This window comes from Polypterus senegalus, chromosome 17, assembly GCF_016835505.1.
Source record: "Polypterus senegalus isolate Bchr_013 chromosome 17, ASM1683550v1, whole genome shotgun sequence".
Lineage (NCBI taxonomy): Eukaryota > Metazoa > Chordata > Cladistia > Polypteriformes > Polypteridae > Polypterus > Polypterus senegalus.
Genome location: NC_053170.1, coordinates 51683973 through 51700141, shown reverse-complemented (window position 1 = coordinate 51700141; position 16169 = coordinate 51683973). Strand labels below are relative to the sequence as shown.

General features: G+C 39.1%; 1 protein-coding gene across 1 annotated transcript in view; it reads left to right on the top strand.

Annotated features, from left to right (window-relative positions):
• LOC120518150 (hairy/enhancer-of-split related with YRPW motif-like protein) overlaps positions 1–7540 on the top strand; it is a 46156-nt gene extending 38616 nt beyond the window's left edge. Inside the window, exons 2-6 of the mRNA XM_039740779.1 lie at positions 1019–1118; positions 1260–1403; positions 4238–4616; positions 5792–5913; positions 7253–7540. Coding sequence (XP_039596713.1) covers positions 1077–1118; positions 1260–1403; positions 4238–4616; positions 5792–5913; positions 7253–7291 — 726 coding nt within the window. The 5' untranslated portion in view covers positions 1019–1076 and the 3' untranslated portion in view covers positions 7292–7540. The remainder of the gene's footprint in view (positions 1–1018; positions 1119–1259; positions 1404–4237; positions 4617–5791; positions 5914–7252) is intronic.
• The last annotated feature ends 8629 nt before the right edge of the window (positions 7541–16169 follow it).

Sequence of the window (16169 nt, the reverse complement as noted above, 5' to 3'; positions counted from 1 at the left end):
TTTGTATGGATTGCAATAAAATTAATAAAAGGGAAAAAAAAGAAAGTTCAAGTCTTTAGAGTCCTGGTTCTTCCTGTTTTGCAATATGGTTGCGAGACATAGATGCTATCCAGTAACCTGAGACGAAGACTTGACTCCTTCGGTACTATCTTAGGAATATCCTTGGGTACAGCTGGTTAGACTTTGTGTTGAATGAGCTGTTGCTTATAGACTGATTCTATTGTGAGGGAGTATCATTTATGGCACTATGGCCATGTGGTGCGATTCCCCAAGGGTGATCCGGTTTGCAGGATCTTCATTGTTGAGGACCAGAGTGGCTGGAGCAGGCCAAGGGGACACTCACATAACACCAGATAGATGGTCATTTCCGGAGGTTTAGACTGGACCGCCAGGGGGGTTGCCAACTGGGATCCTTAGCTGTTTCATCATATATTGTGTGTGGCAACGAGCTGTACCAGTACATACTCCCCAACCTGACGTGACTTGACCTGTAACTCTACATACAAATGCACTGATTAAGAAAAATCTGTTGTTTCTACATATTCCAGTTTACAGCCAAGTAGGCTGGAGTGACAGTTTATTGTAAGGTTCACTCCTGTATAGTACTCTAACATTTGTATAGTGCCTATTTAGAATTGCCAAATAATACAAGAAGCACATCTTTGTGGAATGAGATTCAGAAAATATATTAATTAGATTATTTTATTAGTTTTCTTGACCCCCGTTATAACAAACAATTGATGGTTTAGTATATAACAAACTGAAAGTACCACTGTGAACAGAGTTGACTCTTAGTCTTCTACATAATAGTTTATGTTAAGCTATATATTATTTCCTTAATCTCCTCCAGTTTCTCAGAAACAATTACCCTGGTCTCTAAAACAAATATGAAGCTTACACCTTAATTCAAGGTGAATACCTTGTTAATATGGCGGGTGCATCTACTACCAACAGAAGCTTACTGCCAATCTTGCCTCTGTTTTTTTTTCTATGGTCAAAAACTACGCCTGTGAAACAGGATGTTAAGCATGGTTACCAAGGAAGTGACGTAATTCAACGGCTGGGTGGGGAATTCAATGGAGCCGCGGGATTTGGTGGATAAAATAATACTTTTACAGGCAAGTGACTTTACTTAACATTTATTTTGTGCGAGAAACTTGGTTTCTGATTATGGCGATTATTAATAAGCATGTACAGTAAATGACTTTTGCCGTGACTTTTTTCAAATATCAGCTTTACTGGCCTTTTGTTTATTTTAGGCGCAGATTAGAGGATTTCTTGTCCGGAGAAAATTTTCGAGTGTTTATGAGGAATATGAACAAATAGTGAGAGAAATCGAGGGCGACCAGTCCCATCTGGAATGGTGTGGGTTCACCCTGATGAGGCCTGTTTTCGTGTCTAAGGTAAGGAAACGGATAAATTGTGCCTTGGAGAGGTGACAACATTTTGAAAGTGCCATTCCTGTTTTTCAGATCGGCATTGGGTATACTCACTTTGCAGGAAATGCCTATTACACCTTAACAATTTAATCAATACTTTTATGTCATTTTTTTTCTTTCAGTTTGCCCCGGTTTAATCTTATTTAATATCGTTTTATTTATTTTTTCAACACCGTTGTCTTCATTGTGTAATCAGATGATTTATATTGTAACGTATTTTGCATGGCACAGGGGCGCAGCCTAAAGGCTCGAGTGCTCTGCTATTGAATCCTGCACCCATCTATTGTCAGGATGTGCACGAGTGAGTTCCGCGATCTGCCATTGAATAGACTACAATCCCTGAAAACCGTGAGTTTCAACTTCAGCCCTGGGGCGCCCCCGTGCCTTCACGATCAGCGCATTGCTCTTACTTTTAAACGAGCTTAATGTTTAGTTTTCTGGCCCACACATTTTTCCCCAAGAAATTCGTTAATATTTTACTACCTTGCCAGAGCTTAAAATGGCTACATTTTCTGCCGTTTTTTATAATGATTAGATCTTGTCTGAAGAAGGGGCCAGAGTTGCGTCGAAATCTTGCATATTGTAATCTTTTTAGTTAGTCAATAAAATGTGTTATTTTGCTTGACTTGACATTTCATCCATAATGGCTAACAGGTACAACACCTCACTACTGCCGTTTTTATAAAAATCTTTAACCTTCTTCACTTGTGTTTGCTCCCCTAATTTTACCAAAATCCACTGATCAATGCAGAGTACTGACAAAAGTGCAAAACAGCATTGAATGTTAAAGGAAAGCAATTACTTCCCTGCCACTTTCACCTGTTGGTTCCCTATAAATGTCTTACATATGAGCTGTGAAGCGAATGTGGCCCTAAAGTAATTGGTTTACTTTAGCATTAAATGTTGCTGGCATTGGGGAACAAGTAAGAGAGCAATTAAGTGTGAATTTAAAAAAAATGATAAAGAAAGTAAACTTTAACACTTCATTTTTTGTGAAAAATACAAACATTTCATAATTATTTTGAAAAGAATAAAAAAAGGACAGGTCACTTAACCTGCATCCAACCTCCTCCTCCTCACTTATGATGCACTGATTGAGAAATTGGTTGGAATAAAAATCTGCACCCACATGTAGGGCATATAAGGCAACACAAGGCTTTTGAAGCTTCTTCCTGATTGTGCCAGAAAAAAATACAAAGCTTCAAAAGTAGTGACATCTGCTGGGTTACAGTAATCTTAACAGCCATGAACTCGATACAGCCCAAGTACTCCTCGCTCTTGTTGATTGCATAAGTTACTATCGGACAAGTACACCAGAACACTAAAAGCACAAGAATACTCTGTGCGTTCATTTTGATCGTATAATAGGCATGTTATCATTAATCCTAAAGATGTAATTTGCTGGCATTATGAATAATGTACTTGTAGCACTGTACCAAGTGCCAATGGCTTCTACCTCTGCGCATTGCACTTTTAGGTAATTCACTATGCTTGGAAGGACTGCTTGCTGCTGCCAATGCACTAGTTAGAATTTTTTTATGACTTTGGCAAGCTTGCCATTTTTATCAGCTCCCCTGCAGCTGGCACTAAACTACTCATTTGTATGATGGTCAGCAAACCAATAATGCTGGCGACTCATGCCTAGGCTGACGCAGCTTGACAGTGCCATGATTATAGTGATTTAAATAACAAAAGTGATTTGGTGCTTACAGTTGGCAAGTACTGGTGAGATGCTACCATACATTATACGACACCACTGATTCATAATTATGTGACAACTTTATCATGTCAGGGTTTGTTTTGCTGTGAATCAATGTAAAAGATTCAACTTTTTTGATTAGTACTTGAGGAGTAATTGCCCTAAGGGACAAAGAGAATCATAACAAGGGTTAGGGAATATGCTTGTGGAACTGGGCACACATACAGTGGGGGAAATAAGTATTTGATCCCTTGCTGAATTTGTACGTTTGCTCACTTACAAAGAAATGAACAGTCTCTCATTTTTATGGTAGTTTCATTTTAATGAAGAGAGACAGAATATCAACCAAAAAAACATACATAAAAGTTATAAATTGTTTTGCATGTCATTGACAGAAATAAGTATTTGATCCCCTACAACCCAGCCAGAATTGTGGCTCCCACAGATTAGCGATTACAATCAGTCAATCAATTACAGATACTCCTGATCTCAACTTGTTATGTCTATAAAGCACACCTGTCCATAGAATCAGTTTCTTGATCTGTTCTTAACATAATTCTGTCTTGATTGCTATATTGATTGTAATAAAATAAAATTAATAAATAGAATCAGTTTCTTCCATTCCAACCTCTCCACCACCATAGACAAGACCAAAGAGCTGTCAAAGGACGTCAGGGACATGATTGTAGACCTGCACAAGGCTGGAATGGGCTACAAGACCATTAGCAAGAAGCTTGGTGAGAAGATAAGAACTGTTGGTGCAATTATTCAGAAATGGAAGAAATATAAAATGACCAGGAGTATCTGTAATTGATTGACTGGTTGATTGTAATCGCCAATCTTTGGGAGCCGGAAGTAAAGCTTTGATACACTGCTTTGAAGGAGGAAGCTCCATTAAACCCATACAAGCTTCAAAGCCGCCGTGTGAAACATCTCATTTCTAGTCACAGGAATTTCCCCAGCATAGATCTTTGAAACCTCCTGCCTTACTAGGGCTGTATGGTTAGCATGGTTGAAAATGTTATGCTGTGAATTGGTAAAGACTCATTTGTTTTGTTTTTATTTTTTTGGTCTCTTTGCACTGTTTCTAATGTATTAGAAATGTGAAAAATCAAAATCTCACAAGCCAGAAGTGAAAGTGAGTGCTGTAGGAGTCCAGAATTGTAAAGAATATGAGCCGCAGCAGCAACAACAACAGCAGCAGCAGGAGGATGAGGAGGAACAACTGATGCCTGAAAGAGAGGGCAGTATTCACCGATTACCCACCCAATTAGTATCTGAACACTTAGAGGAGGAGAAGCAGGGGCCTGACACGGCGTCTAGTGATGCAGGTGCGCTAAAACCTTCAAGTGAAAGTCCACGCCTGTCTGATTTAACAAGTTCCATGGAAGACGCCAGGGTCTCTCAGAGTTTTACTGATGTGACATCATTGTGGGACAGTAATGAATCCAGAATGAGCTCAAGTGCAATCCACAGAGGTAAGAAATCTACTTGTATATAGTGGGTTTTTATAATGATTCAGGGCTTGTGACCTTTGCTTGGTTTAACACTTTTTATAAAGAACAAAGATAAATGTTGATTTTTATTTCACATTGTTCTTATTGCTGTTTTAGTACCTAGACACAAACCTAAATTGGACTAAACGTCAATCTTTAGGATGACCTAGGTCATTCCATGGAGGTTCACCTAGGCAGAGTACTGAGTGATTAAAAAAACAAAACTTTTTTCATTTTTATGGTTGATTGGTGACCAAAAATATTTCAAATCAATTTTTTCAGCCACCCTATGCCCCACTAGTCCTCTTCAAAAATGATCATTGTCACCATTTTTAGTATTCAGGAGCCCTTGAATGTGATGTTAGATATCTCCTGAACCAATAAATGTATTTAATTAATCCAAAAAAGGTTTTTCTCAAAATAAACTGAGGGTTCTTTTTCACGTGTCATTTTCTGAAATCAATCCTCTTAGTTACTTTATAGCCCTTTAAATATTGATGACTGCATGTTGATTTTCTCTGCCTTTTAATTTCTTTTTAAGCATCACCTTAATCCATTGAATTCTTGTATGATTAAAACAGTTTATTTGCATTCTAACAAAGTAAACATAATCATGTGAAAAAAATGATGCGAAAGATTTTCATTAATTTCAAAATAACTGAATTTTATTACCTATTTTTAATGAAGGGAGCCACAGTAGTTCATAGGTTAGCACTACTGTAATGCATCCTAGATTCGAATCCCACACCCAGTCATTGTTCATATGGAGGTTGCATGTTCTTTAAAGGTTTTCCACTGTTTCCTGTGAGTGCTACAGTTTTCTTTTCGCATTCCCAGAGACCTGCAGTTTAATGTTATTAAAGAGTTTACATTTGTGCCCTGCAATGGACTGGCACACTCTCTAGGACTTGTTTTTGCCTTGAACCCAGTGTGACCAGAATAGTTTCCCATGTCTGTTAAATTAAACTAAGCATATCTCGGAGTGTCATGTCATTTTTATTATGTTAAATGATCTTGATTTAAAAAGTTCAGTTAGTTTACTCTGCACAGTATGTTTAAAAAACAAAATGTAACGTGGGAGAGTGAAAGCATTCTAGTTATGCTTACTGTAAAAATCTTTGTTTACAGTTGATATTAATTTGTTTTTTCACTTTCAGATTCTTTCTGCAGAAGCCTGAACAGCAGCATTCCTAATTCTCTCGAAGGTTTACAGCAGTACAAAACTAACCTTGCTATGGAGCTCATATGGCTGCAGCAGGCTATAGCAAGTAGAAAAAAGGTAGGTAATGTGAGTGACTCTTGTGACCATATACTAAATTAAATAAATTCATTTGAAATAAATCAATAAGTGTTGTATGCTGTAACTCTCAAAACACACTCAGGGGTTCACTTTATGTATACACCCACCTAGTACTGGGCAGGACCCCCTTCAGGACAGATGGAATGTTTCATGGCTTGGCTTCATTAAAATGCTGGAGGGGTTTTGATTAGTGATGGCTTGTTGGCATCACACAGTTCCTGCAGATTTTTCAACAACATATTCATACCGCAAACCTCCTGTTCTTTCTCATCACAAAGGTGCTATATTGAAGATCTGGGGAATGTGCAGGCCATTGTAGTACACTGAAGTCACTGCCATATCTGTGCAACCAAACTGAGATACGCATGCTTTGTCATATGGCACATTATCCTAACGCAGATAAATATTTCAAAAAGTGGTCGTAAATGGATGGACACGGCCAGCAACAATACTTATATACTCTGTGGCATTCACGTAATTGAAATTCATAGGTCTAATGTGTGTCAAGAAAATATTCCCCAAACCATTAAACTATCACTGTTTAAGCTATAATCTGACACTGCCATCTTCATGCTGCAGCAGAAACTGGGTGTTTTCAAATCAAGCAGTATATTTTTTTGATCTTCAGTTATCAAGTGGTTTGATGATAATGTGTGCACTGTAGCCTCATCTTCCTGGGGTTAAATCCTGCATGGTATTTTGAATTTGAAACCCATCTGCTTCAAGGTTAGATGAACTGTGTGTTATGAGATGCCCTTTTATACACTGGAGCTGTCGAGTATTTGCAGCCTTTGTGTAAGCTCACATCAGTCTTTCCATTCTCCACTATAAACTGTAGAGAATGTATTGTGTGAAAATCTCACGTAGATGGAACCACCACTTTTGGCACCAAGGCAGCCAGAGTCACTTACTGTACATCATATACTTTGTTCATATTAATATTTAGTCAACCAACTTGAAATCCTTACTATGTCTGCATGCTATACATAATATTTAGTTGTTAGCCAAATGATTGGTTGTTTGAAGGAGCAGGCTATTTGTGTTAACAAGCATGTATACCTAATAATGTGGCCACAGAGTGAATGCTTAAATTTCTCCCATATGATAGTAGTTTATGCGCTGGATATATTTCTTGCTTTTCTACTAATCAGTGACTTTATGAAGAATGTTGTATTGGATTGGACAGATTTGGGTAATGACTGTGACCTCTTGAAAGATGGTTATAACATAGCATTCTTAGTCGTACTTAATTCAGTTAACATGATAATATGTGTAAGTAACTGGCATCCTGTTTTTATTTTTCTCCTGCCCATTACAGTATTTGATGCTTAAGAAAGGTTTGGGAAACCTGCAGTAATTGTGCTCTTCATCGCTGAAGGACTGCAATGCATCCAGACTTATTTTATTACGATATTGACACTAAGTAAGGGACTGTGCAAACTTGTCTTCATCAACACTAATATATCAAAATATATTGTATTATTATAAATGTTTGGATATTTATTTTTCTTAGTTAAACTGACATTAAATTCAATGGACTTTGAGCATTACATTTTTTATTGTAATGTAAATATTGCCTTAAGTATATAAACAGCACATTTAATTATGTGCTTTTAAGGAGAAACATTATATTTTTATAAAAAAAAACTGTTTAGAGCAAAAAACAAAACTTTAATTATACTGTAAATGCTTTGTAATAAATTTTGCAATTAAGATACTTTTGTATCATCATTAACATTGACTGAATCCTGTGTTTCTAATTATGAGTCAGTTTATATTAAGTGCACTGTGTGTGTGTGTGTGTGTGTGTATGTATGTATATATGTACATCTCTCTATTATATAAAAAAATCCTGGGACGAGATGCGACTTTTTCAGAGAGATACTTTCATGTCCCGTGAGACGAGACTTTGTGCCAAGAGATTTAACCACGCCCGGGGTCAGAAATAAAAGACAAAGAGTAGATGACAAAGTAGAACGTCGTAAAGAGGATCAAAAACATTGACGCGATACTCATGCAGAGCAGGTTAAAGATAATGAAAGTACTAAAATATCGAAAGTCTCAAAAAAATGATAGTAAAGATCGCATTAGCACAAACAAATGGAAATTATTACTCAGTGAAATAATGGAAAAGAGATTGAATATATTGTTCAGATTTAAACTTCAAGTCAGAGATTTGTAGATTTTTTAATTCATGTTGCCATCAGGGAAAAGTAGTGTTTCTTCCCAATGAAGAGGTGTATCCACAAGAATTAAAAGATTTGTTGTTTGGTGAAAGTGAAATCCACGTATATGAGCGGCAGAGACGCAAAGTGGCTGGTGCATAGCGCAGGCTGGGGGGTTGCCGAGCGAAGCCCCTCTAGTGTGTGTGTGTGCGTGTGTATATATATATATATTATATATATATATATATATATATATATATATATATATATATATATATATATATAATATATTATATATATATATATATATATATATATATATATATATATATATAATTCACTAAGGCAAGACACCCATGGAAAACACGCCGGAAGGGGCGTGGATTCACTAAGCTGCCGACAAGTAAGACACCTATGGCGCACCCAGGGAGGAGCCACGCTCAGCAACTCCAAGACCATTGGATACGACGACAACTCGCAGAGCAATGCCCACGAATTTGGACGCGACGACACAGAAAGAACAGCGTCATTTATATTCGTCTGTCGTGGAGGCCTCAGGTACTTCTGACATAGAGGCATGTTTCTCGGGGAGGTGAGTCGCCATATGCAGCGTGTGAAACGGTTTGCGAGGGGTATCCCATGGAATCCTTAAAACAGTCCTTTACAACTGAGGTTAAAACACAATGAAATAAGCAGTCTTTAAAAATCGACTTTTCGGTTACGACGCACGACCTCGTGCACCATAGCAAACTGTTTTGCACGCTACATACAGCAATTTGCATCCGCGACAAACATGCGTCTCTTTCACTCACGGACAATTATATGTTGCTCTCTCCAGAATTCCATCTTTTCATTCACTTTCTGTTGTATCCTCAAACCCTCCCTTTTTAGACAACTGTCTTTCCAGAAGTGTTCAACCATCAATAAATAATTATGCGCCGTTTGGTACACTATTGTGTTGTATTTTGCTCTCTCCAGAGTTCCATCTTTTCATTCACTTACTGTTGTATTGTCACACCAAACAGTTTTAGACAACCGTGTCTTTCCAGAAGTGTTTAGCATTCAATAAATAATTATGCATGAGATTGAGCGTGTGTCTAGGCGTGGGTAAGCCGTTGAACCCCATTCGGGCTGCAAACCGTGGAATTCCCACTAAGTGCGACTCATACGCTCCCACTGTTTTCGTCCCTACCCTTTGTACACACCCCCCTCCCACCTCGCTGCTACCAAATTCAGGTGTCTTAGTGGATTATATATAGACAAGCAGCCAAAACCGCACAGAGCAATGAAACGTCTACCTGAGTCACAGGTGCTTAAGTGACGAGTTGGAGGTGGGCACATGAGCGGGCAGTGCATACTGAACGAGAAATCAGCAGACTAGCATGATGGAGGAAGCTGAATGGATGTCCTTCTCTCCTCCTGTTCCACACTCTGCGACTGAGTGCCATGCACCCCCATCCCTCCGTCTGGTAGGAGAAGGCGTGAAGGCGGTCCGCCAATTTTCAGTCATGGACGATTGTGTGCTGGTTCGTTCCGTGCATTGTTACAATGTTGCTTTTCTTGCTGATTTATTACATTACCGATTTTTCAAATGTTCATTTTCTCCCTGTGCTTAAAAATCATTCAAAAACCGGACTGATTATGCGGCGTATGGTACGCCGCGGGTTGGCTAGTATATAATAAAGGTGATTTTAAAATTGTGTTGTAGGCTGGTACATGTGTTAGCATTGGTGCATCACAGCTCCACAAGTGAGACTGAAACCTCTCTTTGTCACGGGCGATTTGGGGTTTGCACATACTGCTTATGTCATGTACGTACTTTCTTTCGCAAACATTTTAGGTTTACTCCAATGTGCGTGAGTGAGAGTGTGTGTGTCTGAGTATACACATTTATGAACTGGTGAATCATTCACAGATGGTTCTGGCTTCTTATGACCCTACATTGGAGATCCAGAAAAATAACGCATTCATTTTACAGTCCAAATACTTATATTGTACAGCCATGTGAAAAAGTAAGTGCATCCCATGAATTGTTTTTCTTTTTTAACAAATGTGGACATGATCAAGATTTGATCTCCATTTAAACCAGGGGTGTCCAATTTTGGTCCTGGTGGGCCGTAGTGGCTGCAGGTTTTCATTCTGACCCTTTTCCTAATCAGTGAGTAGTTTTCACTGCTAATTGACCCCTTTTCCCCTTCATTTTAATAGCACTGTTTTAGTCCTCTGAATTGATTCATTTCTTCATTAAATGGCAGCAAAATTAGATTTGAAGCAAGCCAACAGATAATCTGCTATATTGGAACGTCACACTGCAGCTAATTTCACTCCAACCAGTTTCAATTCACCAGTTTCAATTCTTGCTGTTAATTAAAGCCATTATTGGATATCGTGACTTGTTGTTGCTCTCATTCTGCCACAGCAGACTTTCTGTTTTTTCTAAGACCACTGTCACGGTGCTTTGGTGACCTGAGCAGACCAATATGACCGAGACCTTAACGTTTCTTTATTTTCAGGTTAGCTGGTCATGTGGTGGCTTGTCTTGTTGCTCTTTATTGTGTGGCTGCTCGTTAAGCAAAAAGTAACAACTAAGGGGTCTGAGTCACGTCAATTAAAACTGAAGCAAAACAAGCTAATTGGCAGCAAAAACAGCTCACTAATTAAGAAGATGGGTAGAATGAAAACCTGCAGCCAGTGTGACCCACCAGGACTTGAGTTGGACACCCCTGATTTAAACAGAACCTTTAGATAAGGGTGATATAACTGAAATAACAATCAATGAGAATAACACTTTGCAGTAATTTTTTCAATGAAAAAATTAATAGATGTGAAATTTTTCTCTGTAAAAAAAAAAAAAAAGAAAGACATCTCAATAGTTATTGGAATCAGGTGCACCAGATCTAAATGATTAGAACTTACTTAGAGCGGATCTTGTATGAATCTGTCTTATTTAATTTAGGTTGGTTTGGTCTTTGTTGCTGAGGTTTGTTTTCACTGTGCATAGATTAAAGGAGCTCCCTGAAGCCTTCAGAAAGAAGGTTATAGATGCCTGTGAGACGGCAAAGGAATTTAAAAAGATCTCCAAACAATTAGAGATCAACCATTCTACTATCTGTAAGGTCATATACAAGTGAAGATTTCAAACAACGAACAACTTGGTGAGGCCAGACCATCCTAGCAAGTTCATCTCAAGAGCAGAATTCAGGGTGTTGGAGGAAGTTTTTTAAGAACCCCAGAATTTCATCAGTGGAACTACGGTAGCTCTTGCCACTGTTGATGTCAGAGTGCTTGAGCCCACCATTAGAAACAGGTTGCACAAATTAAATCTACATGGGAGGTGTGTCCTGGGCAAATAAAGAAAAGATAGTCATTTGGTCAGGGAACCAGAAGACTTTTTGAGAAAAAGCCAAAGCCAACATTCAATCATAAGAACGTGATGCCAACAATACAGCATGGTGGTGAAAATGTTATGTTTTGGGGCTGCTTTCCTGCATCAGAACTAAGGGAATCTCATCATAATAGAATGCCCTGTACATTCTCCATTGTACCAGAGGATACTTAAAGATAATGTGAGAACACCTGTCAGAAGATTGAAGCGCAGCTGAAAGTGGGCCTTACTACTTGACAATGACCCTAAACATACTAGTAAATCTACCAAGGGAACGAAGAGTTCTGTAATGGCGAAGTCTGAACATGGATTTGAATCCCATCAAGAACCTGTTGTGGGTATTTGAAGCAGGGTGTGCATGGAAGACCCCTCTAAAACATTGCTCAACTGAAAGAATTTTGCATGTAGAAGTTGAAAAAATTTTCTCCTAGTTGGAGACTGCGAGAAAGTTATTGCAAATGCCTACTTGAATGAGTAGTACCTGCTATTAGTGCCAAGGGTGTATTTCCTTTTTCCATAGACAGAAATTGCATGGTTTTTTATCTTTCTCATTGAATAAATTGTTACAAAATAAATTTTTCATTTTTTTCCCAAGTATACCACCTTTATCTAAAGGTACTGTTTAAATGAAGACCAAATCTTGATTTGTCCACATACAGTATCAAAAAAAGAAAAAAAACATTTCATAGGGTGTGTGAATGACGCCCGGACACATGCAGACACAGGACACCCAAGTCCAAAAGCACACACTTTATTTACAGTTCTTTTCAACACAACACGGTGCACTAAACACCAAATACACAGTCCTTATCTCTTTCTTTTCTTATTCCACCAACACTCCTCTCCTTGCAAGCTCTGTCCTCTTCCTCCCAACTCTGGCTCCTCGAGTGGAGTGAGGCGGCCCCTTTTATAATGCTCCAGGTGCTCCCTGATGGCCTTCCTGCAGCACTTCCTCGTGTGCCTGGTTCCTGTTCCGGCAGCACTTCCTGGTGTGGTGGAAGTGCTCTGGTGGATGGCTCCATAATCCTCCGGGTGCCCCCTGGCGGTAGCCACGAACCCCAACAGGGTTGAGCTTCCCACCACAGGTGTTCTTACTTTTTCACATGACTCTATACAAAGTACTATTAATGAGACAACATTTGTTTTGTCAGATGCTATTAGGCATTCTTATTTAGAACTTTAGAACTGTCTTGCCAGTCCATTGCTGGGCATACAGGTACATATTCAAGTAAATATGAATGACAGAGGATGGCGCTGGTAACTTTTACTGCTTCTTGTTAAACATTTCTTCAAGTCCATTTTACAATGAGCCACTTATAAATTTAGGTGTTGATGCCGATACAGTGTTGTGATTTATGACTATTTGAAATCCGTGTTGAATGGATAACCTTTTAGTTATTTTTATAACATTATCAAATACCATTGCTGATGCTGTCTCCTGTAATAATACAGAGACCTACTGTTATGTCTGTTAAGTCCCATCCAGGCTTCCCTACTGTAGATGCTCCCTCTGGTGGTTATAATTGTTTAATTTATTGATTTTAACATAATCTGTCTTAACTTGTGACGGTGTGCAGCTCACGTGTGAAATTATGCGTCAACTTAATGAGAGGATTGCTGGTCGTCAGCAGCTGCAGGGTGAATGTTATTTAAAGGAGAGCAGGCTAGGGCTAGACGAAGGTCGATTGTGTTTGGTTTTGGTGGGATAGTGATCACTGGATGGAGAGATAAAGGAGGGTGAAGACAAAGGGCAGCATCGGTCAAGCTGATTATACAAAGACAAGCAAGACCTGGGGCTGTGAGAGGTTTCTGGAAGGTGACTGAAGTGAAGTTCATGTATGTTGCTTTATCCCACAAGAGCAAATGACAATTAAGAGTGGCACAGCTGGAATGAAGCAAAGGCGGCTCAAGACGTGACAGAATCTGAGTGGGGGCAAGTCGGCCAGCAGTGACCAGTTGAGGACGTAGCTTCAGAACTGTGGTGACTGACTGAGGTGGCAGTTTCTGGTGGAAGGGGTGCTGTGTTGACTGACAAGGGTGACAGTTTGTGGTCTGCCTGGCGGATCAGGTTTGCGTCCCAAGGTCTTCACGAAGACTGAGTAAAATAGAACGCCAAAGGGTTTACTTCTCCGTGATTTTAGTATATTTACTTGGACATATTTATTGGCACCTAACTCACTGTTTGACTTAAATGGCATGGATTTAAAATATTTTTATTCACATATTTTTTGCACATTTTGACACTTTTATTTGTGTGTACCTAAGTCTCACTAGCCCTGGTCCATCCCTATCAATGTGCAGGATACGGGAAGATGACCTTGGCTGTGGGTCTGGTGCCTCACAGTGGTCCATGGATTCAGTTATTCAACAAGCCGCCCAGTTTATGAATGTGTGATTGAACATTTACCTCTATTCATGATACCACAGCACACTGGGATATACAAAGAAATGTTTCATGGTCCCAACTCAGTAAGTGGTTAATGGGTTTATGGAATCCATTCATACAGAAAAGAGCAATTCCATGACTCCTTATAAACAAGAACTTGATAGTTATCAGACAGGTAGTGTAGATAACCGATAAACACTAGCATTTCAGGCGGCAATAACAAGAGGCTCAACATTTAAAAAAACATCAAAATTTGCTTTTTAACTTTAACCCAGGATTATGCAAATATAGCTAGGCAATGCCTGGTACTTTGGCTAGTGCTTTCTAACTTAGATTGAGCAGTTACTAAACTATATTCAAAATTGGTACAATATTGCCAATCTCTTTTAGTCTAATTTTCTCATAGCCTGTTGGAAAAGCTGCATAGAGTACACAAACCAGACCTGAACAGCATGCCAATTCATCACAGGGCCTAATCACACACACACACACACACACACAGCACTAGCTTTGAATTGTTGCCAGGTAATTTGAGATATCCATCTTGAGAGGAAAACTTGACAATATGGAGTAAAAAAAAAAACAAAAACCTTGCAGATAATGGCCAGATATGGGGATTGATTCCAGAATGCCACTTATTAAGCACTGTGCCCACCATAGGGTGACAGACTTGATGAAAACAAGAGAAGTTTTATGCCACCTTGTGAAAAGCATTTTATAAAACAAGGATGGCCAATCTAGGAAATGTGACCTAGTGGCTAGGGTATTGAACTGTAACAATACAGGGTGAGTCAAAGTTATGTTAACACTAATGGATTATTTTTATCTCGACCACACCTTTCCATGTCAATGGATAGGTCGTAGTGGTCCATTGCCATGGCCTCCACACTCCCCTGATTTGACACCCTGTGATTTCTGGTTATGGGGTATGGTGAAGGAGCGCATGGATAGCAGGAAAGTTCATGATATAAATGACCTCAAGGACAGAATATGGACTGTGGTATCATCTATTTCCTCATGAAATGTGTGTCCGGGTCTTTAAATGGTTCTGTTGCTTGTTGCTTTTTGTGTATTAAACATGATGGCGAACAGGTTGAGAACTTCCTGTAAATCATCTTGCACATATGAAGTATGTATTTGTGAATAAATTGTTTCCGCCAATCAAATGTTAACATAATTTTGACTAACCCTGTAAATGCTGATGATTCACCAATTGACTCAAATACACCGCATGAGCCATGTTGACAGTTGAACAAAATCTAAGTAAAGAATTGGAATGTAATCTTGTGGGTTGCCCTAAATAAAGGAATCTACCATGTGAACAATAATAATTTGCAATTAGAAATTCTTTTCCAAACCATGCTGTAGCATTCCCCACCTTAATCTACTTGCATACTGTATTTATGCTATAATTTGCTTAACTTCCCTGGTATTAACCCTGATTGTCTCTTGGGCTTGGAATTCCATGTGTAAATGGTTAACTATTAATAGTACTCGGGGTAACCTGTTTTGATGGCATGTACGGTGTTATGCCCGAATAGCGCTTGAGATAGTATTCTGCTACCATCTTGTGGATGAAGTAAATACTTTTTGTCACTCTATGGTCATTCATCAATATTCATGAGTGGAGAGGAGCCTTCAACCAAAAAACACAATGGGAGGTAAACAAAAACTGTAAATCCAGTTTTAGAACAAACTGAAGCATTAGTTGAATCAAGTGATGGTGATGCCAATGTGAACTGGCCATCAGACTTTAATATACTGTAGACAGTGAAACTGATGAATACGGCACCGCACGAACAGAGTGATATGCCTAGTGACTTTGGTCATGTGAAGCTTCAAAGTGGTGCAAGTTGCTACGTAGCAAGAAGGCAAAATACAGTGGAACCTCGGTTTGCGAGTAACTTGCTTTACGAATGTTTTGCAAGACGAGCTAAAATTTTTAATAAATTTTGACTTGATAAACGAGCGAGGTCTTGCAATACGAGTAGTATGGATACGCTTTGTCTGCTGAGCATCATGTGATCACAGCTGAGCTGATGGTTCTTCTTTCTCTCTCACGTGTGTGTGTGTCTCTCTTTCTCTCTCGCGTGTGTCTCTCTCTCTCTTTCTCTCTCTCTCTCTCATGGGCAATCATCTCCTATTCTCCATCTGAGTCAACGTGCCTCACTCATATAGTCAACATCCATACGAGCGTATACTGTTTACTACAGCATTGTGACTGTGTGTGTGCACGTGCGTGTGTGTGTGACATGCGAGTCCCTGTCTTGCGCCGCAAAACACGAAGCTGAGTCTCAGT